The sequence below is a fragment of the Diabrotica virgifera genome, chromosome 8, assembly GCF_917563875.1.
Source record: "Diabrotica virgifera virgifera chromosome 8, PGI_DIABVI_V3a".
Taxonomy (NCBI): Eukaryota; Metazoa; Arthropoda; class Insecta; order Coleoptera; family Chrysomelidae; genus Diabrotica; species Diabrotica virgifera.
In genome coordinates this window covers 133,590,874-133,616,849 of record NC_065450.1, presented here as the reverse complement: position 1 = coordinate 133,616,849, position 25,976 = coordinate 133,590,874, and the positions used below count along the sequence as shown (strand labels likewise).

The 25,976-nt window shown below is 33.1% G+C and overlaps 1 protein-coding gene across 1 annotated transcript in view; it reads right to left on the bottom strand.

The window, feature by feature from the left end:
- LOC126889313 (transmembrane protease serine 11C-like) overlaps positions 1-25,684 on the bottom strand; it is a 77,661-nt gene extending 51,977 nt beyond the window's left edge. The window contains exons 1-2 of the mRNA XM_050657539.1: positions 25,583-25,684; positions 19,343-19,470 (exon numbers count right to left, since the gene is read on the bottom strand). Coding sequence (XP_050513496.1) covers positions 19,343-19,470; positions 25,583-25,625 — 171 coding nt within the window. The 5' untranslated portion in view covers positions 25,626-25,684. The remainder of the gene's footprint in view (positions 1-19,342; positions 19,471-25,582) is intronic.
- Positions 25,685-25,976: the final 292 nt, after the last annotated feature.

Genomic DNA, 25,976 nt, shown 5'->3' with positions numbered 1-25,976 from the left:
TTAATTTAGTTGATATTTAGAAAATTCGCATGTCAGCTGATTGTTAATAAATATTTAGGTTACCATTACTTATGTAACAAAAATCGTTATATTTGTGTGCAGTGGATATTCAATTACCAAAACATTTTTCTATTGACTATGTTTCGTGGAAATTATTTTAATTATCTTGCTCATATTCGTATACTAAAAAGTATTTCTTAAACACATTGTGTATTTATAGCAAATGTAGCAATTTTTAATTCTAAACTTCAGAAGTTAAAATATGTGTATTATCATTATTTTTAGAGTAATTTATAAACAAAAATCAAATAAACTAAGCATAACAGTTTATTCAGAAGAGCCTTCGAACTCAAAAGCTTTTGGTTTGGAGTATTATTACAATGATAATAATAATATGGACGTTTGTCGCTAGCATTTTTGATTTTTATTTTTTTATTTTTAGTGATAATGATAACCCCTCTACTAATGAAAACCATTTTTATGATATTCAACCAATATGTTTAGTAAGAGATATTAGGAAGGAAGAAAACACAAAAGTTTATACCGAATTAAAACCGCTACCATTAATTGATGGAACAAAGGATGGTAGTCAAAATGATACGGATGTTAATAATGAATGTCACAAAGAAAAATCGGTTGATGTTATAGACGTTTGTCAGCATAATAAAGGTTACTAAATAAAATATTAATTATTATAAACAATTAGACCAAACTTATACTTTTTAGATGACACAGTTGACGATGACTCAGATTTAGACCCTAGTTATGACCCACAAGAATCTGAAGAAATAAGTTATGAGACAAAGAAAAAAAGGAGAATAGCAAAATTTTTTCAAACTGAAAATGAAAAAAGTGTAGTTGGCACTGTTATGGAAAATGAAGGTTTAGTAGATAAACAATTGAAAGATATAAACCAGGAAACTCTGCCAGGTAAAAATGCTTTGTATTTTGTGTTTCACATGAATTAACTAATATCTACGTTTTTTATAGAAGCACAAATCAGTGATAAAACCGATGAAGGATACGAGAAAAACAGAAAAAAAAGAGCAAGAACAGCGAAAGAGCAAATTGAGAGGCATCTAGAAAAATATCAGTTATTAGAACCATGTAATTGTAAAAAAAAATGTAGAGAATTTTTATCAGAAGAAAGAAGACAAAATATTTGCCAGTCATTTTGGAAAATGAGTTTTGGCGAGAGAAGTCAATATTTTAATGCCAGTATAAAGATTGGGGGTATTAAGAGAAGAAAAGTAGATAGTGAAAATAAACGTCAACACGTCCTTACATACTCGTTGCTCAAGGATGATGGTATTGAAATGAATGTGTGTAAGCAAATGTATTTACATACACATGGAATGAAAACTGATGGTATGATAACGGACTTCAAAAACAGATATAAACAATCTATGGGGTTAGAACTGGTTAAGGATAAACGAGGCTCGTCTGTTCCATCTAACAAGAAGGATCCCATTCTAATAAGAAACCATATTGAATCTTATAATCCGCAAATATCACACTATAAATTGCAACATGCTCCCAATAGAAGATATTTATCTCAAGAGCTATCTATTACTGATATGTGGAAACATTTTTGTGAAACTCATGAAAAAATATCTTATGACAGATATAGAACTGAATTTAATTCACTTAACATTGGATTTGATCAACCAAATCAAGATGAGTGTGACATTTGCGTACATCAAAAAGAGCACAAAAAAATATGTACAATTCCAGAGACTTGTGATCAATGTAATACGTTTAATGATCACCATATGGCATATATTGCTGCCAGAAAAGCGTATGATAATGACAGACAGCACGACTATCCAGACTCATTTAAAGTTTATTGCGCGGATATGCAAAAAGTGTTACTACTTCCAAAGTTATCTTTAAAAAAATCTGTCTTTGTTAGTAAATTAGTTGTGTTCAATGAAACTTTTGCTTCGTTAACAAAAGATGAAGAAAATATTTGCGTTTTGTGGCATGAAGCTATAAGTGGTCGCTCGGCGGAAGATGTGGCATCAGCATATTGCGGGCTTATTCAAAGATCCTCAGTTAACGTAGAGCACTACGAATTTTGGTGTGACAACTGCAGTGCCCAAAATAAAAACTGGAAATTATTTACGTCATTTGTGGTAATTGTCAATTCTAACTGGGGTCCAAACAGTATTACTTTAAAATACTTTGAAGCTGGGCACTCTTTTATGAGAGCCGACAGTGTCCACGGAAACATTGGCAAGCTATGGAAAAAGAGATCCAACATTTATGAAATGAACGACTTAAATGAGCTAATATTAAAAGCCTCTAGAAAAAATAAAACCTTACTAATGAAACATGATGATTTTTATCGCTTTAAAGACGGTGTAAAACAAAGAACAAAAAAAGATGAAAATTTCCCAAAACTTAACGTGATTAAAGTAGTACAATTTAGAAAAGGGTCAAGACAAATGTTTTATAAGAAAAGTCATACTGAAAACGAATTTATTAATTTTGACTTTTTAAAACCTAAATTTAATCTGGAAATGCCTGAGAGCAAAACTGAAGATAGGGGTGTAAATGTTCAAAAAAAACAAAAAATAATTACAGAGCTTCTTCCTGCAATGCTAAGCCAAAAAAGATTCTTTTGGGAGAAACTACCTGTTTCTGAAACATCAAATGATTTACTAAATAATCGAGTTTAGTTTTTATTATTTTTGTTTGTTTTATGTAATTAAATGTTGAATTCAAAAACTTTTTGTAATTTTTCTAATAAAATATATGTAAAAATTATAACTTTACCTACTTTTTATTTTTAAAAACCAAAATGTACCTAACTACTTGATTTTACATAGTTTTAAAGCAATCATAAAGTATCATATTAGCAAGTGTAATATAGTACCTACTAGTTTTTTCCTTGGCAAAAATAGTATGAATTAGGAACTAAGTAAGCATACTAGCTTTTTCCGCAGCAAAATCAATATTTCTTTGCATTTCAAAAATAGTAAGTGACATAGAATTAAAAAAACTGCAAATATTTGGAAAAAACTAAGTTACAGTTACAGGGACATACACTTGAAATCCACTGAACGAAAAAAAAAACAAAAAATAATATAATTCTATTAAACGGCGATATACTTTTCTTTCTTTTCGTTTCCTGAAAAGTTATCAAAACTCAGTTACTAGGTTTTTCCTTTTCACGGGAGAGATTCTCATCCTTGTATTTCGGTCGACACTTTTAAACCGAAATATATGGGAGAGGGCAAAATAAGCTCTGTTTGCCTGTGTTATTCTCCTCCGTATTTCTCTATCTTCTAATCCATCGGCATATATTTCTACTTCCAGGTATGTAAACTTTCCAACCGTTTCAATGTCATCTTCATGTATCATGTTTTTTGGGACTATATTTCTTCTCGTCTGTATCATTATTTTTATTTTTTTCTGTGTTAATTTCCAAACCTAGCTTTTTTGTTTGCGTTTTTACTCTGCGTATGTTTCCTGTGCTCCTGTTGATGTTTTACTCATAATATTAATATCATCGGCATAAGTTTCTGTTGGTCAGTAGGTTTCCTCGTCCAGTCTGCATTTGCCTAACCGCATACTCCAGTGGCAGGTTAAACAATGTTGGGGCCAGCCCATCTCCTTCCTTCAATCTCTGAGGGATTTTGAAAAAGTCTGTCAGGTGGTTTTGTGCTCATACACATACCTGAGTATCATCCATTGTGTCTTAATGATCCTAATTAGCTTGTGTGTTATTTCGAATTCAGTCAAAGTATAGTCTCTTCCTTTCGACTAAGTCGTATGCCTGTTTGAAGTCTACAAACATGTTGTGAACATCAATGTCGTGTTCCCATGATTTGCTAAAGACCTGCTTGGCTGTAAATATTTGAAATATTTTCTGCTCGTGGTTGGAGCCGCTGGTTTATAATATACTTACGTGAGAACTTTATATGCTGTACATAGTATAGAGAAACTCCACAGTAGTTTTTGCACTTCAAGCAATGTTTAATTATTGAAATATAAATTTTATTTATTTCAATATTAAATATTAAAAATTTTATTAATTAAAAATGTCAATCTTAAAAATTTTAATTTTTGGTGCAACTATATTTTTTTTTAAATAATTAATACATTTAAAAAAGTTATTATTATTACTATTTATAAAAATTTTTGTTAAGGGCCCGAAAATTAAGTAGTGCCTCAGGCCTGATTTAAAGTAAAATAGGCTCTGGGACCAGCAACCCACAGTGTGTGGGTAATCCTACGTTGCCTGAAGAAAAATCAAGAAATAATTTAAACATCACTATATTTGATATAAACATGTAACTCTATTAAAAATATATAACATTTAAAGGGTTTTCACTCACACGTATTTTGGTGGCTCAAGCATATGTAATTGTAAGCAGCCCTCCTCCTCGTAAGTACCTTCTCTCTTGAGGTTGGCGATCAATATGGCAGGCTTGATGAATTAAGTCATTTCCTGTTGTGTGGGCCCAATCTCTGATGTTTAGCAGCCAAGATTTTTTCTTTCTTCCTATATCCCTTTTACCTCCTAATATTACGTAGAGCTGATCAAATTCCCTATGGCGCAATATGTGCCCTAGATATGACGTCTTTCTAATTTTGATAGTATTGACCAGATGTGGACGTATGTTTATTCTTTTCAGTGCTTCTTCATTCGTAGTTCTGCTAATCCAGATTATTCTTAGAATTCGGCGGTACATCCACATTTCGAATGAATATAATTTGTTAACGTCAGACTGTTTCAATATTCAAGTCTCAGAACCATATAGTAATAGAGACCACACACTTTCGTCTTCCCAATCTTATTGTTACTGATAGCTTGGGATTACAAAGCAGTTTACGCATGCTCATGAAACCAGACCTTGCTATTTTAATGCGTCCTCCAATTTCTTTTGAGTGGTCTAGTTGATTATTTAGCTCTCTGCCCAGGTATATGAAGCAATTGGGGACTCTGAAGAGTGATACCATTTATTTGTATATTGGGTGTAATTTGTTCATGGAGGTTTTTGTGGAATGTGGAATACCATAATTTTGGTTTAGGAAAAGTTAATGCCCAAGCTCAGCTTGTGACTTTCTTCTGATAATACGTTCATCAATATTTTTAGTTAGTCTTCTGTTTCCGGTAATACTCATCGGCATATCTTACACTGTTAATGATGATTTCATTGACTTTGACACCTTCAGGGCGATTTTCAAGAGAAGCTCTGACTATATGTTCGGGATATACATTAAATAATAGGGGGGAGATATGCACCCTTGACGCACTCCTCGTTCTATGTATATGTAATTGGTGTTTCCGTTCTCTGTTCGAACGAATTCTGCGTGGTCCCAGTATGTATCCAGCATGTACATCCAACCCTACGTCTTTCTGCACCGTGTTTGATCCGGTCGAAGGCCTTTCTATAATCGACAAAGCACATATACAGCTGTTTTTGAACCTCAAGATACCTTTCTACCATCAGTGTCAATTCTATAATTGCTTTTATGGTGCCTGCATCTTTTCAAAAGCCATATTGAGAACGAATCAGATATTCTTCACACTTAGTGTGAATTCTAGATAATTCTATATGAAGACCTACACATGTGGGTGTTAGTCAGTCATGTAGTAGAGTGCCATGTTCATAATAATGTTAATAAGGTTGGATAATTTCCTGACAGCATTATCACTTAAGTGTTGTTCTTTGCGTCTTTCGTTGGCTGCAAAACTTCTTAGGTGAGAATATTCACTTTCCATCTGCATCTATTTGTGGGGCTCTTCTGTACTCTGATCACCAAACAAATCTTTAAGATATTCCCATGTTTAGCATGTAAGCATGTTTAGCATTTTCCCATGTAAGCAGCAATGATTATGAAATTTTTATTTCGAATACGTTCTGATGTTACCCGAAAATGTCTTTTAAATATAAATACATACATACAATGCTAGTCAAAAGTCAGTACCCCCCATCGTATCTTTTGAACGGCTATACCTATAATACTGAAATTTGGAGGGAGGCAATAAACGAACGTAAGCTTCTTAACTAGTCATGACAGGTGACGTAATAGTGACAGATGACGTTACAGAGTCACTGTGATCGATAATGACGATTTTTTGGGTTTAAGTTGATTTTGATTTTGGTGAATAAATTAAATAAATATAATATTAATAATATAATATACTATAATTAATAATTATATATATTAATTAATAAAAATTCAAATATCCGCCTATGGCTTTTTTTGTCAAAAAGTTGACGTTTTTCAATTCTCTAGTAGTTTTTACGTCAACGTCAACCTTTTGACAAGCAATCATAGGCGGAATTTTGAATTTTGATTAATTTAATGCGAAACTACAATTTTATATTTATTTCATTTATTCATTATAGTTAGCTTAAACTCAAACAAAATTAGTATGATTGAATAGGTATTTTTAATACCTTTCAAACGAGGTATCACTTGCCATAAAGTCCCATTTAAAATTATCTGTCACAGTGGCGCTGTAAAGTCATCTGTCACTATTACGTCACCTGTCATGACTAGTTAAGAAGCTTACCTCCGTTTATTTCCTCCCTACAAATTTCACTATTATAGGAATAACCGTTCAAAAGGTACGAGGGGGGGTACGGACTTTTGACTAGCACTGTATATTTTACAAAGGATTTTAAATAATTTTTTGTGATCAATGATATACAGGGTGTTTCATTAATAATTGTCCATATTGTAACTGGATAAACCTTAGTACAAAATACGAAGGTTTAACCTAAAACACTTAAATAAAATGTGGTTCCTTACTGAATTACAGGGTGTTTTATCTAAAAATTTAAAAACTATTTTTGCTCAGAATTTTAAAACTGTTCGACGTATCCTTTTCATACTTGACAAAAAGTGCGATTACTATAAACCCTACTAAACTATAATAAACAAACGTTTCTAGCTACTACCAGAGGCGTACAACAGGGGATAGTGAATGATTGACCCTTCCCAAATTCGCCACTGCAGGAATTACTATTTTAGTGCCATTTTTAGATTTTCCAATACTTTCTACGTAAATAACATACTCTTCATTGGTAACGATAAAGTCATTAGTTTTCGAGACAGTTGAAGTTAAATATGAAACGGCACAGTTATTTTGATTAATTTATGATATGATTCATATGATTAAAATTTAAAAAATATTTATACCCAGTACTTTAAACTATTTGGCGTATCCTTATCATACTTGTCAGAAAGTGTAGGTACTGTACACCCTACTAAATTAAGATTAATAAATGTTTCTAGCTACTACCAGAGGCGTTATAACCCTTATAGTAGGGTTATATTTTTTTTTTGTACTAAAATTTGATTGATGAAAGAAAGGGGTAGTGAGAAACGGCTTAACAAGTTAAAATTAGAATGAAGATAACAAATTATTTAGGAGGATGAGGATGAGACGTAAAAGCTCAGGAAGTGGAGATCGGCTTATTTTCGTGCTGTTGTTTAGGGGAGAAAGAGATAGTGATAATGGAAGAAACCAGAAAAATTAAAAAGTAATGAAATACTAAAAAGAAAAGAACTGACCTATGATCAATAAACCAAAGATGGGCGCCAGAAGTAAATGCCTTTTAGAGCCTTTACTTCGTTGATAGAACAGTGTGGGAGACTAGAAAAGAGAGAGAGAGAGAGAGAGAGAGAGAGAATAAGGAGAAAGATATAAACAAACCAAATAACTTAATCCTGAAATAAAATATTATATGAACCCATATAGTTGAGAGATATCAGGTGCAGGTGAAATGATACAAACCCAATAGGTATACCTTATTTTTATTGTGAAAAAAAAAATATCTAGATATATGTAAAGTAAGATTTTGGTAACTAATGTATATATATATATATATATATATATATATATATATATATATATATATATATATATATATATATAATGTAAAATTTCTAGCTAAAAATATAAATAATGTATAATAATGTAAAACATTGGCTTGCAAGATGAATATATAATAGTAAAATTTAATTAATAATATAAATAATGAATATGAGTAATGTTAAAATTTTGGTTGCCAAGATATAAGCAGATAACATCAAAGTTTCCGACGATTTAACGATTTCTATGAGTTTACGTTTCTTTCAGATACAAACAATAAAGAGACAGAAAAACAATAGTGAGTGCTAGTCAACAGAACCAGATGATATTCTTCATAAGACCGTATTAATATACTTGTATATTATCTACCACAATACCTAAGCTATTATGTAATGAACCCTATAGAGACCAATGCTTTAGGTCTATAAGTACTTATGTTCCCTTACATGCATTGAGATTTAGATGAAAAATTGACAAAATATTATTTGTTGTGTAGACACAACCGATAGTAAAAGATATGATAAGGGAAGTTAAAAAAATAATCTAGTACTTAACAACAAATGTCCAATAAATATATAATATATTGCGGAACACAATTCGGTCTATAAATGAGAACATTAATTAAGTACACTTATCTTTGTTCCAATCTAGATGAAATTCCTTCAGCTCTAATTCCAAGTGTTGGCTTATGGACGTGCCGGTTTATCAGACGGTAAGCGGCTCTATGAGTATACACATCTTGGGGAAGATTTACGTTCCGGATAATTAATAGGAATGTTATTCTTAGTGCATTTTCCATATAAGTTGTCTTTGTGGGATATTAAAAGCTTGGTTCTATTTTATAATTCTCTAGGTACGGCTAAAAAGAGAGGTTCTCATTAGGTATCTAGAAATTTTTTCCTGGATACAAGGTGAGACAGACCGGTTACAAAAGATAACCGAACATATTCTTCCACATAAATGGGAAGGTCATTTATCCAAAATGAAATTACATTATTACTTAAGTAATATATTTCTAAAAGTAGCTTTGCTAGATTTGACTTTTTAAGGTATAAAATTATTCATTTTGATATATGTGTTTCCTAAATTTCCAAAAGAAATTTTAAAATAAAATCACTTACCAGACGTTCATTTTAGGTATATTATATCTTTACAGATATATTTAGCTTGCTTTGTAATTGCAATTCCAAAATAGATTTATTGAATCTCTCCTATTCTTTTATGTATGACGTCTGCCGGTTTTTCTCCAACACATATTTGTCTTTATTTGACCTTCTTAAGTCGTTGGTTAGCTAGCACTAATTCTGTTTTCATTTTTCCTACCTCGATCGTAAGGTAAACTTTTTGTTATTCGATGTTAATTATTACGGTTGTCGGGAGTGGCTACTCGTAAACGTAGCGGAACGCTACATTCCCCCTCCACTCGATATAATTTTCCTTCAGAAAATTATTCTGGCAAAAACCAAAACGAAGTTTATTCTTGGCAGGGTTAGTACTTTAATATGGGTCAGGAGTAGTAGCTCCTAGCAGTTGTAGCTGTAGTTACAGTCACAACCACTCCACAAAGTTAAAGATATGATTAGTACATCAACTAACTAATCTAATCTAACCTAAAACATTAATTTTGAATTTGGCTCAAAGTGGGTAAACATCCACATTATACCACATATTTACACAAGGGAAATAAAAGGCAACACTTCTCATGCGGAAGAGTGCGGGCACAAAAGTATGACACACTTGTGTGGATCCAACACAAGAGTGCATCAAGGTAAGTTCCCAAGATTCCGGAACCGGTATGGTTTACGGAGATCGCGAGAAAGGAACTTTTCCTTCCTTAACGTAGACAAGGACTAGTCTGATGATCTGCATCCAGACTTTATTTACGAATGAACCGTATACTAGGTATCTTAAAGTTTACTAATAGTTATTCTTGCTGTACCATTACTTACATAAATTAAACTTATTAAATCGTTCACATTAAAGGCTTAGATTACACGTAACCCCAAATTGTTATCAACGTGAACTAAAGGTACTAGAAAAAAATATTCCTGACTAAAACAAAGTATCCACCCAACTACATAAAGAACCATTAAATTTGGCCTTACTCACTATCGGACCCACTATCGATTTGGATATTAGCACCTAAGTTAATCCAAAGATGAACACAAAATTTATTGTTGACATATTCAACCGAGAGTAACCAGGATATTCTCCAACCGATTCAAAACATGGTATCAAAGATAACTTAAGGTAAGGAAATAGAGATGTAACATAACTCTCTTAGGTAAGATAAGATAAGATAAGATAAAGTGAAGTACGATACGCTAAGTTAAATATATTATATATCCAATGCAGATATAAACCAGGTAGTTAAGAATGCACAGCAAAACAAAAAATGGACAAACAAAACAGTTCCACAAATGGATAGCCATTATCGTATCCATCCAAATATGGTTCCGTCAGTATAATTCATAATCCATTCCCGAATTGACTTAATATAATCACAGGTAATAATCATTGAAAGGTAACCTAAAGATAACCTAACTTAATATCTGTATCCGATAAATCTATAGCCTAAGGCTACAGCTGATTTCAGTGTACGATGTACCAAAACGTTTGATAATCAGTGTATTTTTATACTAACACATGTATAAGCATCAACACAAGTAAGTTCTTAACTACAATTTCTTAAAGGTAAAACTAAAATTTAAGAACCAAAATCAAACAATTTCATCTGAAAGCGTATATTTATAGATCAGTTCCTAAAATCAATGACAGAAGAGGTCCGAACTGGACTACTATAGTGGACCAATGCGTAAGAAAACGAAAACCAAATATTAGAGTAGTCACTAAACAACAGCTAATGAATGTATTTTCCAAAATTATTGATATAACAACCATCAACGAAATTAATATTAAAGGTATTGGGTTATCGCCTTGTACAAGAAAAAAATCCATTGTATAACTTGATGAAGACTTAATCTATGCTACAGAACCGAAGATGGTCAACGACCATATTCGCCACATAGCGACTCCAGGTAAAAGTACATCGATCACAAAATATAGCATGGATTACGAAATCCGCTAACGATCTAGTCCGGAATTTGATCAACGAATTCGAACCCACGTATTATGCTTAGATACACCTATATACCCATATACAACAAAATTTACTAATAAAAGTGAAAAGACAATATTTAAAAGCAATTTACCTATAACAGTCTAATATTTTGAGAAGTGATAATAATGGAATACCCTGTATAATGCATTTATTACACCAGACAAATGTTATGACATTCCCTGTGCAACCGCTGAGTCCATAATATATGTGAACAACTTAACTATCAAAGGTAAAATCAAGAGCAGAGGTAAAAATAATAATTACCAAATAGCAAAAATAAGAGTTTTTTTAGGAAACTAGCAAGTTGCAGACTGCGATAAAAGGTTCCAAAATTAATGCAGAACGCAAGTTAATACCTAATCATCCTCTGAGGTCGAGGACTCAGAATCCATGACTGTTTTATCAGGTAGGAGATCTTTGACATGAAAACGACCAATTCGTTTATTGGACGAATTGTCTTTTAGTTCATAGACAAGAGGCGATATGACTTTTAAAACCGTACATGGAATATACTTCTGACAAAATTTCGCCGCTATGGCATCATTTTTACTTGATTTCACAAAATTTCGTTTTAGGACTCGGTCTCCAGGATAAAAACGTAACGGTCTTTTCCTTAAATTATAATATTTCTGGGAACGTAAATAAGAAGATTTCAATCTCTTCCGAATATCGGCAAATATAGGGGGTAGGTTTTGGAGATCCTCTAGTCGATGAAGATTCTCAGAAACTTGTGGTAAAGTAGTTGCATTATCGGAAATTAAACCAAAATAATCGCCTGAGAGAGGAACATTTCGACCAAAGTTAAGATACGCGGAAGAACATTTAGTGACCTCGTGAGTGGAGGTCCTTATGGCTTGGGCAACAGAATGAATGTATTGATCCCACGACCTATGGTCCTCAAATGTAAAAGACCTTAAAGCGGTAACAATACTACGATTTACACGTTCTGAGTGGTTCGCTTGAGGGTGATATGCAGCATTATAGAAAATCTTCTGCACCCTATATGTGCACATAAGAGTCTTGAAAGCGTTCGAGATAAATTGGGGCCCATTGTCACAGGAGACAATTTGAGGAACACCAAATACTAAAAATACTTGTTCTTCCAAATACTTAATAATTGCGGGGACTGTGGCTTTCCGAAGAGGGCAAACCAAAGGAAATTTGGTGAAATAGTCCACTACTACGAGACAATAGGTGTTTCCTGTATAGCTACGAGGGTATGGACCAATTAAATCGAGAGAAATCATCTGCCAAGGGAAATTAATATTTCTAAAAGAACCCATAAGACCAGCTTGTGGTAAGTTACTTGGTTTACGAGTAGCACAAACTATGCATTTAGAGATGTACCTTTTAATGGATTTGCGCATGCCAGGCCAATATTATAACTCAGCAATACGGTGGTAAGTTTTATAGAAACCAAAATGGCCAGCAGTAACTTCGTCATGACACATACGCAAAATATTTTCCCTGTTTGGCGTAGGTACAACTATTTTCCATTCGGTCATGTTCGATAATACCTCAACAGGACTTAAAATGTGTTTGTACAGCACATTGTTCTCCACCTTAAAATCGGGATATCTTTGTGGGTCTTGAGTAACCTTATCGACCATATTTTGATACCACGCATCAGGAGTTAACGAAGATAGATCTAAAACATTAATATCAAAAACACGGGAAAGAGCATCAGCAACCACTACTCCGGCTGCCTTTCGATGGACAATCTTATACGAATAGGCAGTCAGTTTACATATCCATCGGGAAAGTCCCTGAGAAGGGTTTTTCATGCTGTGAAGCCATACCAAAGAACTATGGTCCGTAATTATCGTGAAATTACGACCCTCTAAATAATAACGAAAAGCTTCTAAACCCTGAATAATAGCTAATAGTTCTTTCTCCGTAGTCGAATAGTTTTTCTGCGCCTTATTCAGTTTCTTACTTGTATAAGCTATTGGGTGTTCAGAGCCATCTTTCACCTGAAATAGCACGCCACCAGAAGCGGTGTTAGAACAATCGGTCATCAGATAAAAATGTTCGTTAAAATTAGGTGAGATCATGACTGGAGCGCTCGTTAGTGCATCTTTAACGCGCCTAAACGCTTCATCGGCCTCAGGAGTCCAAATAATCGTTGGGCCTTTTTTCCTATCCTTCAGAAGATCAGTAAGGGGTGATAGTAAGGTAGAATAAGACGGAACAAACCGACGATAATATCCACACATGCCTAAAATTCTGCGAACTTGGGTGGTAGTTTTTGGGATGGGAAAATCTCTTATAGCGGCGACCTTTTCAGGGTCTGTCCTAAGACCCTGGTTATCAACCATATAGCCTAAAAACTTCAAACTTGGTCGACAAAATTGACATTTATCAAGATTAACCGTTAAATTGGCCTCTTTTAACCGGACAAATAATTTATTCAAAATTTCGATATGAGTAGAAAAATCCGGGGTGACTACCAAGATATCATCAAGATAATAAAACACGTAGGGCTCTAACTGAGGACCTATTACTATATCCATGAGACGACACATAGTTTGGGGAGCAGATACTAACCCAAAAGGCATTGTTACAAATTGAAACAATCCTTTACCATTGACGGCAAAAGCGGTATATTTCCTACTTTCAGTACTAAGAGGTATTTGTAAAAAAGCTGTTGAAAGATCTATAGACGATATGAACTTCGAGTTTTGAAGTTTGCTCAAGATAATATCAATTCGAGGGATCGGGTAAGCATCCCGATTTACTGTGATGCTGTTTAACTTACGTCCATCAAAACAGACCCTAAATGATTTATTCTTTTTTTTCGTGAGCCATAATGGACTACTATAGGAAGAGGTAGACGGTTCGATGATATTAAGTTTAAGCATTTCATCAATCTCTTGGTCTAAATCTTTTTGCCAATCTTGGGGTATCGGATATTGGTATTGCCTAAATGGTGTGGGATTATTCACTTCAATAGAATGGGAAAGCAAGGTAGTACGGCCTAACTTATCCGTAGAGGAGATAGAATTAAACTTGGAGATAGTTTCTTGTAACTGATTTTGTTCCTCATTTGATAAACTAGAAAAATCTTGTACGGCATTCAAGCTCGAAATATTAAATGAAGATATAGACATAGAAAAATCAGAGCAGTTAAGTGTGCTATTAAAAACATTAAGAAAGTCCATTCCAAGGATAACTGAATTTTGCACTGAGGGGATAACATAAAAAGTAACATTTCTGCGTATATTCGCTACAGAGACTTCGGTTACGAATTTGCCCGTGATGGGTTGTACAGTGCCATCAGCAGTCGATACTTGAAGAGAAGAAATCGGGTTAACTTTGACTTTATCGTTGTCTATTAAACGAAGAGATAAAGAACCTAGTAAAGATATGTTTGAACCACTGTCCAGAAGTGCTAAACAAGATTGACCTAATACTTCGATAGGGAGATACGGACGATTATCGTTATGTTTCCTAACTAATAGAGAATTTAAATCTAAGGTTGTTTTATCAATCACTATGGTGTTGCCAGAAAATTGAGATATAGGTAGACAGGTATCTCCTTCCTTAATTTTTCTGGAAGAAGAAGGTAAAGGTAACGGAATTAACGCAGAGTTAAGTTCTTGTTCGAGACAAGGAGATGGGAGATTTAATGAAGATACTGAGAAAGAAACACTATCACTATCTGATTCGACATTAAAGGGTGTCTGCTTCAGAAAACTTAATCTTGAGATAGGTTGTTGTTTGAAGTTGTTGTCTTTTTGGACGAAATACCTTTCCCTTTTCGACTGGTAGAAGGTACGGGAGGGCTTGACGTGTTGAGTCCTGTATTGTTTATGGAAGTTACGGAATTCCCTGATGGAGAGACTGTCAGAGGAGGGCTCAGGGTACAATCCTCTAAACGACCGTTTCCCTGACAATTCCTACAGTTGGGTTTAGAGGTATTTTCAAGGCCACACCCAAAACAAAAGGGACGCAATCTGGGGTTTGGGCATGCAGAGAAGGCATGTCCCTGAGTATAACAATTCCAACATGCGATCGTGGAGGTAACGGTAGATACATTGTGTTTCGGTACTTTATTTTGCCATGATCGATTTCGTGAAAAGGAATTCTGACTAGAAGACGGGAAAGGACGAGACGAAACTACAGTTGAGGGTTGATTAGACCAAGAAAATGTTTCTTCTAACCGCTTACATTTTTCCGTAAGTTCGTCGATACTACGGATTTCTACAAGAGCTAGTTGAGAGTGATATGAGGGTAACAAAGATTTCATGATGATTCTTACCTTTTCGGATTCCGTGAGAGGAATGTCAAGACGACTACACAACCCAAGGATGTTGTTGATAAACATAGTAACGGGTTCATTCTGGAGTTGTTTCCGCTTTTTAATGTCATCCAAAAGATCATCTTGGTAGGAATATGGTAGGAAATCAGCTTTAAGTTTTTGCACCAGATCTTTCCAGCAAGAAAGGTTAGAGCGATTATTCATAAACCAAGTGAACGCAGGACCGGTAAACAACTCAGCGGAGGCTGCAAATAAGTCATCCTCTGGAATACATCTATAGATTCGCAAACATTCAACTTTCTCTAAGAAAGCGACAACAGTATCACGATCACCTGTACCAGAAAAAGAAATACCCCATTTATGAACTTGGGCAGATTTAGAAAATGGGAAGGGTGACGCATTGTGTATGGGTGCATTTGGAGTGGAGGTAGCAGCTGGGTTTCCCCGAGCATCGAGGTCACCTTCAATATCCAAGATTTTGACTGCGACGGTTTTCTGGTATAATTCCTGTTCATCGGTATCACACTCTAAGCGACTTACTCGTTCAGATAAATGAGCTACTCTAGACGACAATCTAGCAAAGGTAGGATCCAGTATTGTACCCCTGAATATCCCGATTTTCTGGGTAAGGTCTTTCAGTGTGTCCTCAATCTCCTCCTTATGTTTGTCAAAGGGAATACAGGAGGAAGAAATTTGCCGAAAACTCCTATTTTCCTTCTCCTGTCGCAGAGCTCCACGCAATATTTTGCGTTTAGCCTCGACGGTAGGATATTCAGTAACATCAATACTTCGGATTTTAAGCTCGTAATCTAACTCTTTTACCAGTAAATGATCAACTTTAAAAGTGGACATTTTAAAAAAGAAACTTTCAGTATCAAGACAAAACACCCCAATGAAGTTTAGATAGATAAACTCAATAAAAAAAATTTTACAACTGGCACAAAGCCCGCAAATTTAATCGCATACAGTAATCTAAAATTGAGATAGAAATCAGAACCTAATAAATATATACCTATAACCCAAAATATATAATTGTGTGGATACAAGTGCCAGTACAGGATATCATAATAATTATAAGATACCAAAAAATATGTAACGTATAAAAATGTAAAAATTCAGTTTATTAAATATTAACGTCACCTTCAATAAACATTTATATATTACCTTTTAACTTATGTTCGTATACCACCCAACAATTAATGCTATATCCTCAATTCTAAAATAATTTCCCTTACACCTGTATACTCTCTCAAAAAAAAAACAAAATGATACACTGCTACTATCAACTTTTTCTTTTTTTTTATTCCAAAACAACAAACAAACTGTAAGTGATAATTCGCAATAACCAAATTGAATAAGAGAATTTAGTGTAACTAACACTAAATCACCACCTAAATGAAAAACAACAGCCCACGTTGGGCGCCACTTTGTAACCCTTATAGTAGGGTTATATTTTTTTTGTACTAAAATTTGATTGATGAAAGAAAGGGATAGTGAGAAACGGCTTAACAAGTTAAAATTAGAATGAAGATAACAAATTATTTAGGAGGATGAGGATGAGACGTAAAAGCTCAGGAAGTGGAGATCGGCTTATTTTCGTGCTGTTGTTTAGGGGAGAAAGAGATAGTGATAATGGAAGAAACCAGAAAAATTAAAAAGTAATGAAATACTAAAAAGAAAAGAACTGACCTATGATCAATAAACCAAAGATGGGCGCCAGAAGTAAATGCCTTTTAGAGCCTTTACTTCGTTGATAGAACAGTGTGGGAGACTAGAAAAGAGAGAGAGAGAGAGAGAGAGAGAGAGAAATAAGGAGAAAGATATAAACAAACCAAATAACTTAATCCTGAAATAAAATATTATATGAACCCATATAGTTGAGAGATATCAGGTGCAGGTGAAATGATACAAACCCAATAGGTATACCTTATTTTTATTGTGAAAAAAAAATATCTAGATACATGTAAAGTAAGATTTTGGTAACTAATGTATATATATATATATATATATATATATATATATATATATATATATATAATGTAAAATTTCTAGCTAAAAATATAAATAATGTATAATAATGTAAAACATTGGCTTGCAAGATGAATATATAATAGTAAAATTTAATTAATAATATAAATAATGAATATGAGTAATGTTAAAATTTTGGTTGCCAAGATATAAGCAGATAACATCAAAGTTTCCGACGATTTAACGATTTCTATGAGTTTACGTTTCTTTCAGATACAAACAATAAAGAGACAGAAAAACAATAGTGAGTGCTAGTCAACAGAACCAGATGATATTCTTCATAAGACCGTATTAATATACTTGTATATTATCTACCACAATACCTAAGCTATTATGTAATGAACCCTATAGAGACCAATGCTTTAGGTCTATAAGTACTTATGTTCCCTTACATGCATTGAGATTTAGATGAAAAATTGACAAAATATTATTTGTTGTGTAGACACAACCGATAGTAAAAGATATGATAAGGGAAGTTAAAAAAATAATCTAGTACTTAACAACAAATGTCCAATAAATATATAATATATTGCGGAACACAATTCGGTCTATAAATGAGAACATTAATTAAGTACACTTATCTTTGTTCCAATCTAGATGAAATTCCTTCAGCTCTAATTCCAAGTGTTGGCTTATGGACGTGCCGGTTTATCAGACGGTAAGCGGCTCTATGAGTATACACATCTTGGGGAAGATTTACGTTCCGGATAATTAATAGGAATGTTATTCTTAGTGCATTTTCCATATAAGTTGTCTTTGTGGGATATTAAAAGCTTGGTTCTATTTTATAATTCTCTAGGTACGGCTAAAAAGAGAGGTTCTCATTAGGTATCTAGAAATTTTTTCCTGGATACAAGGTGAGACAGACCGGTTACAAAAGATAACCGAACATATTCTTCCACATAAATGGGAAGGTCATTTATCCAAAATGAAATTACATTATTACTTAAGTAATATATTTCTAAAAGTAGCTTTGCTAGATTTGACTTTTTAAGGTATAAAATTATTCATTTTGATATATGTGTTTCCTAAATTTCCAAAAGAAATTTTAAAATAAAATCACTTACCAGACGTTCATTTTAGGTATATTATATCTTTACAGATATATTTAGCTTGCTTTGTAATTGCAATTCCAAAATAGATTTATTGAATCTCTCCTATTCTTTTATGTATGACGTCTGCCGGTTTTTCTCCAACACATATTTGTCTTTATTTGACCTTCTTAAGTCGTTGGTTAGCTAGCACTAATTCTGTTTTCATTTTTCCTACCTCGATCGTAAGGTAAACTTTTTGTTATTCGATGTTAATTATTACGGTTGTCGGGAGTGGCTACTCGTAAACGTAGCGGAACGCTACAGCGTACGACAGGGGATAGTGGCTGGTAGACCCTTCCCAAATTTTACGCCACTAACGAAATTGCTATTTTAGTGTAATTTTTGGAGTTTCCAATACTTTTTATGTAAATAATATACTCTTCATTCGTAACGATAAAATTATTAGTTTTCGAGATATTTGAAATTAAAAATGAATCGACACAATACATTAATCAAAATAACCGTATCGTTTCATTTTTAACTTTAAAGATCTCGAAAACTGATGACTTTATGGCTACGAATGAAAAGTATATTATTTTTATAGAAAGTATTAGAGAATCCAAAAATTGAACTATAATAGCAATTCCGCCAGTGGCGTAGAATTTGGACAGAGTCAACCATTCACTTTCCCCCGTCGTACGCCTCTGGTAATAGTCAGAAACGTTTGTTTAACATAATTTAGTAGTTTTTATAGCACCTACACTTCCTGCCAAGTATGAAAAGGATAAGTCGAATAGTTTTAAAATGCTGAGCAAAAATAGTTTTTAAATTTTTATATAAAACACCCTGTAACTCAGTAGGGAACCACATTTTATTTAAGAGTTTTAGGTTAAATCTTCGTATTTTGTGCTAAGGTTTCTCCAGTTACTATATGGACAATTATTAATGAAACACCCTGTATAGTCGACTACAGGAAATTCTTTTCCCTTGTGGAGCTTACTATAAAGGTTATAAAAGACCTAAATTATATTTAGGCTTTCAATAATTGTAAATTTACTTACTACTACTGTTCCTGTTGGTGATACTATTCTAGGATCAATATTAGGACATGGTACTGTTGGAGGTAAACATAAAAAATAACGACCGTTTGAAAATCCAGAATCGTATTGAGCCTGACTATTGGTGGGTGCTGTAAATTAAAAATAAGGAAAAATAAATTTTAGTAAAATTAGTTAAATAAAATTTAGTGAGTAGACAAGAAACTGTCTTCTCACCTAACATTTATTCATCTGAAAAAAGGCTACGACACGGAACATTTAAAGAAACTCTTTGAAATTTTGATGACGATAGGAGTAAGTGAAGCATATATGTGCGAGCAATTAAAAATATGTACCAAAATCCGAAAAGCTGCATTAGGCAGGGAAAATCTATGTCGAAACCATTCCCTGCTACAAAAGGTCTAAGGCAAGGGTGCGGCTTATCGCCAACACTATTTAAAATATATATCCAGAAAGCTCTGGAGCAATGGAGGAGAACAGTTGCTGGGATGGGAATAATGATTGAAGAAAACTGCTTAACAACTTTGTTTTTTGATGATGACCAAGTAATTCTTGGCAACGACGAACATATGGATTATATGCTAAGAAAATTACAGATCTTCTTCTTCTTCGCGCGACTAGGATTACTCCTGTTTGTCTGCCTCTTATTCTGTTTCAGTTGTTGTTGACTGTGGTGGACCATGGCTTTTCGGCGGCCTTCCAACGGGTCTTTTGCTATACGGCTTGTTGATTTTACAGATGTTCGCTTATCTATCTGGTTCCATTCGGTTTACATGTTCGTTCCAGTTTCTCTTTCTTGTTTTTATCCATCTGTTAGTATTTTGAATTTTGCATCGTTCTCGTATTTATACTTCTGTTGCTTTGTCTGTCTCTTAATGATATACCCGCTATTGATCTTAATACTTTCATTTCGATATTGTTGATTTGTTGTTTCGTCTTTCTTGTATCGGTCCTCGTCTCCGCTGCATATGTTAGGATAGGTCATACTGTTGTCTTGTATACTTTTATTTTGCTTTCCGTGGTCAGATATTTGTTTCTCCATATGGTTTCTCGGAGGCGACCACTTACTATTGCCGCTTTTGTTGCTTGTGTTGTGGTCTCTGTTCTTATATTCCTATCACTAGTGATCTCTACTCCTAGGTAATTGAATTTCACTACTTGTTCTACAATTTTGCCGTCTATTTCTAACTTGCATCTACGCGACTCTTTGCTTATCACTATATATTTAGTTTTTTCTACTGATATTCTCATATTAAGTTTATTTGCTGTGATATTGAAAGTGTGGAGCTGCCTTTGTAGGTCATGCTCGTTATCAGCAATTAGTACTGCATCATCGGCATAGCATAGTATCGTGATTTTATGCACTCCCATGTGGTATCCATGTCGTTTTCTTACTTCGTGAATTATTTGATTCATCACCATATTGAATAACAATGGGCTGAGCGAGTCTCCTTGGCAGATTCCTCCTTTTAATTCTATGCGTTCTGTTTCTCCTGTTGACATTATAAATCTGGTCTTGTTCTTGTGAATTTCATTAATTAGCCTTATTATCTGGTGGTTTATTTGTTCAGCTTGTAATAAATTTACGATATCATTTTGCCTTACCCTGTCAAAAGCACTTTTTAAATCTACAAAGCACATGTATGCTGGTTTTCCATATTTAATAGACTTTTCTACTATTTGCCTGATAATAAAAATTGCATTTATTGTGCTGCGGTTCTTCCGGAAGACTTGTTGTTTATCTGCCATGTTGGCTTTTCCTCGATTTTATGTTTTATGACTGCCGTCAACAATTTTAATGTGCTGTTCATCAGACTAATGCCTCTATAATTTTCAGGATTTTTCGAGTCTCCCTTTTTGAGTATCGGTAGCAGGAGTCTTTCCTTCCATTCCGCTGGTACTACTCCGATATTTATTATATCGACAAATAATTTTAGGAGCCATTTGAGTAGTGTTCTTCCTCCATATTTTTGCAGTTCATTATTTATCTTATCAGGACCAGGTGCTTTTCTATTTTTTTAATTTTTTTATTCGTTCTTGTAGCTCTTCTTCTGATATTAGTACTCTATCGCGGGTTTCATTAATGTTTATTTCTCTGTTCTATTCTTCTCCTTCTCCATATAATTTCGTGAAATGCTCAGTCCATTGTGTCTCCGTAATGTTATCTATCCGTACAAATTCATTAATTTCTGTTTTTTGTCTCCTTATCATCTTCGCCACCTTTTTCTGGGATCCATAGAGGTCGTATTCCATATTTTTGCTAAATTTCTCCCAGTGTTTTTTTTGATGTTATCTATTTCTTGGTTTACTCTATTCATGATTGTCACGTAGACGTCTCGTGTCTCCGGTGTCTTCACTCTTTTGTATGTTAGGAAAGCTTGCTTCTTTTGATTTGCTAGTGCTTTCACCCTTTCGTCATACCATGGTGTTGATTTCTATATTTATTTTCCCTAATACCAGGCCATGGTCGGATAATACATTGGCGGACGATAGAGTGCGCACATCTGTTATATCCCTGGGGTGTATTTGTCTATTTGTTATAATGTAGTCAATCATAGAGTTACGTCCTCTTGTATCTGACCAGGTGATCTTATGCTGTATTGGATGGTCAATGTAAGTGTTGTTAATTCGGAGGTTATTCAATAAACAAAGTTCTAGGAGTATTTCTCCGTTGTCGTTGAGCGTTTCTTCGTACCTATATAATTACAGATAGAATATGAAAAATGTTGCCTATGTATGAACATAGAGAAAACGGAATATCCGAGAATAGGGAATCGAAGATCCGGAATTAGAGTTAAGAAGTATAAGAAAATGTAAGAAATATAGATATTTAGGAAGCATAATATAAGAAGAAGGAACTACAAAAAGAGACATACAGCATAGGATATAGCACGGAAGAAAAGCAACTCGTATTTTAAATGGTCTACTATGGTCTAAAAAGGTGAAGCTGAATACAAAATTAACAATCTACAGAACAATTGTGGAACTTATTATAACTTATGGGTCAGAGTGTTGGCAACTCACAGGAAAGGAAAGAAAAAATATAAAAGTAGCGCAAATGGATTACTTACATAGAGCATGCAGGGTATCTAGATTAGGACTCGTACCAAATGAGGAAATAAGACGATGGACAAAGAGTGTATATTGTATATACCACGGTTGACCAAATAGAAACAAAGAAATTGCTATAGTATGGTCATGTTATGAGAACGCTAGAGGGAAGATGACCAAAAGAGCATTAAATTACACGCCTATAAATAGAAGAAGAAGAGGAAGGCCTACAAAAACATGGAAGAAAGGCATAGAACAGTCTATTGAAGATGGAGCTATAGAAAAGAACGAGTGGTTGGATAGAAAACGGTGCCGAGCGAATTGTGGGATGCGGAGGAGAATGTAGGAACCCCACTGCTTTTAATTTTAATTTTTAATCGCCTTTGGGGACCAAACGAAAGACCTACAAAATTTTTTTATCTTTGATACATGTTTAATGCCCGGTTGCACCAACAGATCTTAAGCTTAAGTCGAGAATATCATAAGAATTAATATAATATAATTATAATATATTACAATAAGAATACCATAATATAATATAGATATAATTGATAATAAGGTAAGAATCTAAAATTATGGTGCAACGTAAGTGATACTCAAGGAGGCCCTATCTATAAGTAGAGCTTAGCTAAGCTGGAGCTTAAAATCTGTTGGTGCAACCAGGCATTAAATTATGTTCTGTTGTGATTTATAACATTTCCCTATTGTATAAGTATTGTTTTATATAGAGTGATTTTATCCATTTTACATCGATTTACAAATTAGCATAGACTTATGTCTCGTTTTTTATTTAATGGAGGAACAATACATCTACAACATGTAGAATAACTTTTAGAGCGTAGGCGCAAAATTTTGGGCCACTGGTTTTTAAATGCATTAATTTTTTTCGAATCCTGAGAAAACTAATAAGTATTTTTGAAAAATTTAAACCCAGAATGAAAGATTTATATATTATTACCGAGGGTCGAAAGTCTATGAAATCTTCTATAATGTTTATTGTAATAATTATTAATATAATTATTGCAAAAATTTATAAGAAAAAAATAGTTATTCTGAGACAATTAGATAAAAAATTAAAATATTTTTTTCACTAATCTGTTTACAATAATTAAAAAAAATTATTAGTTTCATTTTAACTAATTTAACTAACTTTTAACTAATTTTATTAATTAGTTTCATTTTAAAGATAAATACTTAAAGTTTTATCATACAGTAGACAATTAATTAGAAATTAAACAAAAATTTGATTTTTTTGGGAAAATATATTTTTTAACTGTTTAAAAAATTACATTTTTTAATTAATAATATGTATTATTGATGGATTCGACCGTTACTTGATGGAAGTTCATTTTATCTAATAATAAAACACAGAAAACGTTTGTTTTCTATACTTCCACAGAATTTATTATAACTAAGTGACTACAGCTGTTTCGGCAGAGTGCCTTTCTCAAGTGATATAGTTTACAATGTGTTTGCCTTTTTATGTCTTCAACTGAAGAGGTTGAGAAGTGTGGAGCTGTTTGTCTCGAGTTGGTCATTCAGAATTATATCTGTATTTTTCAGTTTATTAATTAAAAATGTAAAGACTGAAAAAGTTTTGTACACACTTATGACAACAGGTAAAAGGGGGAGAAGTGTACTTTTGAAGTGTGTAAAATTAATAATTCTTAGCTGAGCGCTTTCGGCTTATAAAGCCATCTTCGGAGCTATGGTCAAAAAGGTCAAAATACCACTATGAAGAGAGATGGGTTCCATTTATGATATGAAATACTTCTGTTTCTTATGTAGTTTTTTATTGGTTAACTCACGCCATTTACTTGGTGTCTGTTTCTGTTTTTGTTTTGTTTGTAGTTTTTTACTATTTTTTGTTTTTTATTGTATTTTTTATTTTGTATAAGCTTTGTCCACAAATTGTTAAAATTTTTTGACAATAAAGCATAAAGCATACCTTGGTTGGAAAAAACCTTGTCTGTCTGTTTAAAAAATTGTTCAATTTGCTGCTGGTTATTTTTGTATCCAGAAAAGTTAAACATCAAGAACGAGCACAAAGGACTTTCACACGAAAATTACATTATATATAAAACGATTTATATATAATGTTTTATTCCACGTTTTATATATAATGTAATTTTCGTGTGAAAGTCCTTTGTGCTCGTTCTTGATGTTTAACTTTTCTGGATACAAAAATAACCAGCAGCAAATTGAACAATTTTTTAAACAGACAGACAAGGTTTTTTCCAACCAATAAAAAACTACATAAGAAACAGAAGTATTTCATATCATAAATGGAACCCATCTCTCTTCATAGTGGTATTTTGACCTTTTTGACCATAGCTCCGAAGATGGCTTTATAAGCCGAAAGCGCTCAGCTAAGAATTATTAATTTTACACACTTCAAAAGTACACTTCTCCCCCTTTTACCAGTTTATTAATTTCCATAGATTCTAAAAAAGATAGCTAAATAAAGGCCTTAAGCTATCTTTTTTAGAATCTATGGAAATTAATAAACTGAAAAATACAGATACAATTCTGAATGACCAACTCGAGACAAACAGCTCCCCACTCCTCAACCTCTTCAGTTGAAGACATAAACAGGCAAACACATTGTAAACTATATCACTTGAGAAAGGCACTCTGCCGAAACAGCTGTAGTCACTTAGTTATAATAAATTCTGTGGAAGTATAGAAAACAAACGTTTTCAGTGTTTTATTATTAGTTATGATTAGAAAACAGTATTTTGAAGTTCAGTAACATTTTTGCACACTTGAATTTTTAGTTCTCTGAACATGGCCTAACTAATTTTCATTTCAGCCTCATTTTTAGCAGTCACATACATTGCTCTCTAAGAATCTTATCCCTACTTTTTATATAAATGTCCTAGAATAACTTTGTTCTGTGTTTAAATTCTTGTAAAATTGTATTTCTGACTATTGTTGCAATCAAAAGTGGAATAAACAAATAATAAATAACTTTTAAACTAATTAATGGATTGTTCTGAAATTTTGAGAGTTTGTTAAAGTACTCGAAAAATTTATTATTATACTCAGGATATAATAGTACTCGGGATTAATGTTATTAATATCTACTTTTAAAATATTATGTAATGTATGTACTATAGTTTATATGTTAATTATAAATTCATCCCTTTAAATAAATAAAATAAAATAAAATTAAATTAAATAAAAACTTACCTAATATAATTTTAGAAATCACAATAAAATATATGGTTTTCATAATCAGCTTGATACCTAGATTATTATTGAAAACTAATAATGTAGTTTTATGAAATAATGTTGTTTTATACAAACAAGGATGTTGCGGGAATATCCTGATTCATCTAAATGCGTGTCAACTAATTAGTTACACGGAAAAGCGACAATTTTCAAAGCTAATTAATTTTGATATTTTATTTGAAATAGATTATTCTAAAAATATACTTTTTCTGACATACTTTATTACGTGTCAGAGCACATCGAATTGATTTAAAGGTATCGAACCAACGTATTAACTTTACGAGCGTCGGAGCAAAATTTCGGACCAATACTCTTTAAATATACCTACTCATTTTTTTTTCGAATCCTGAAA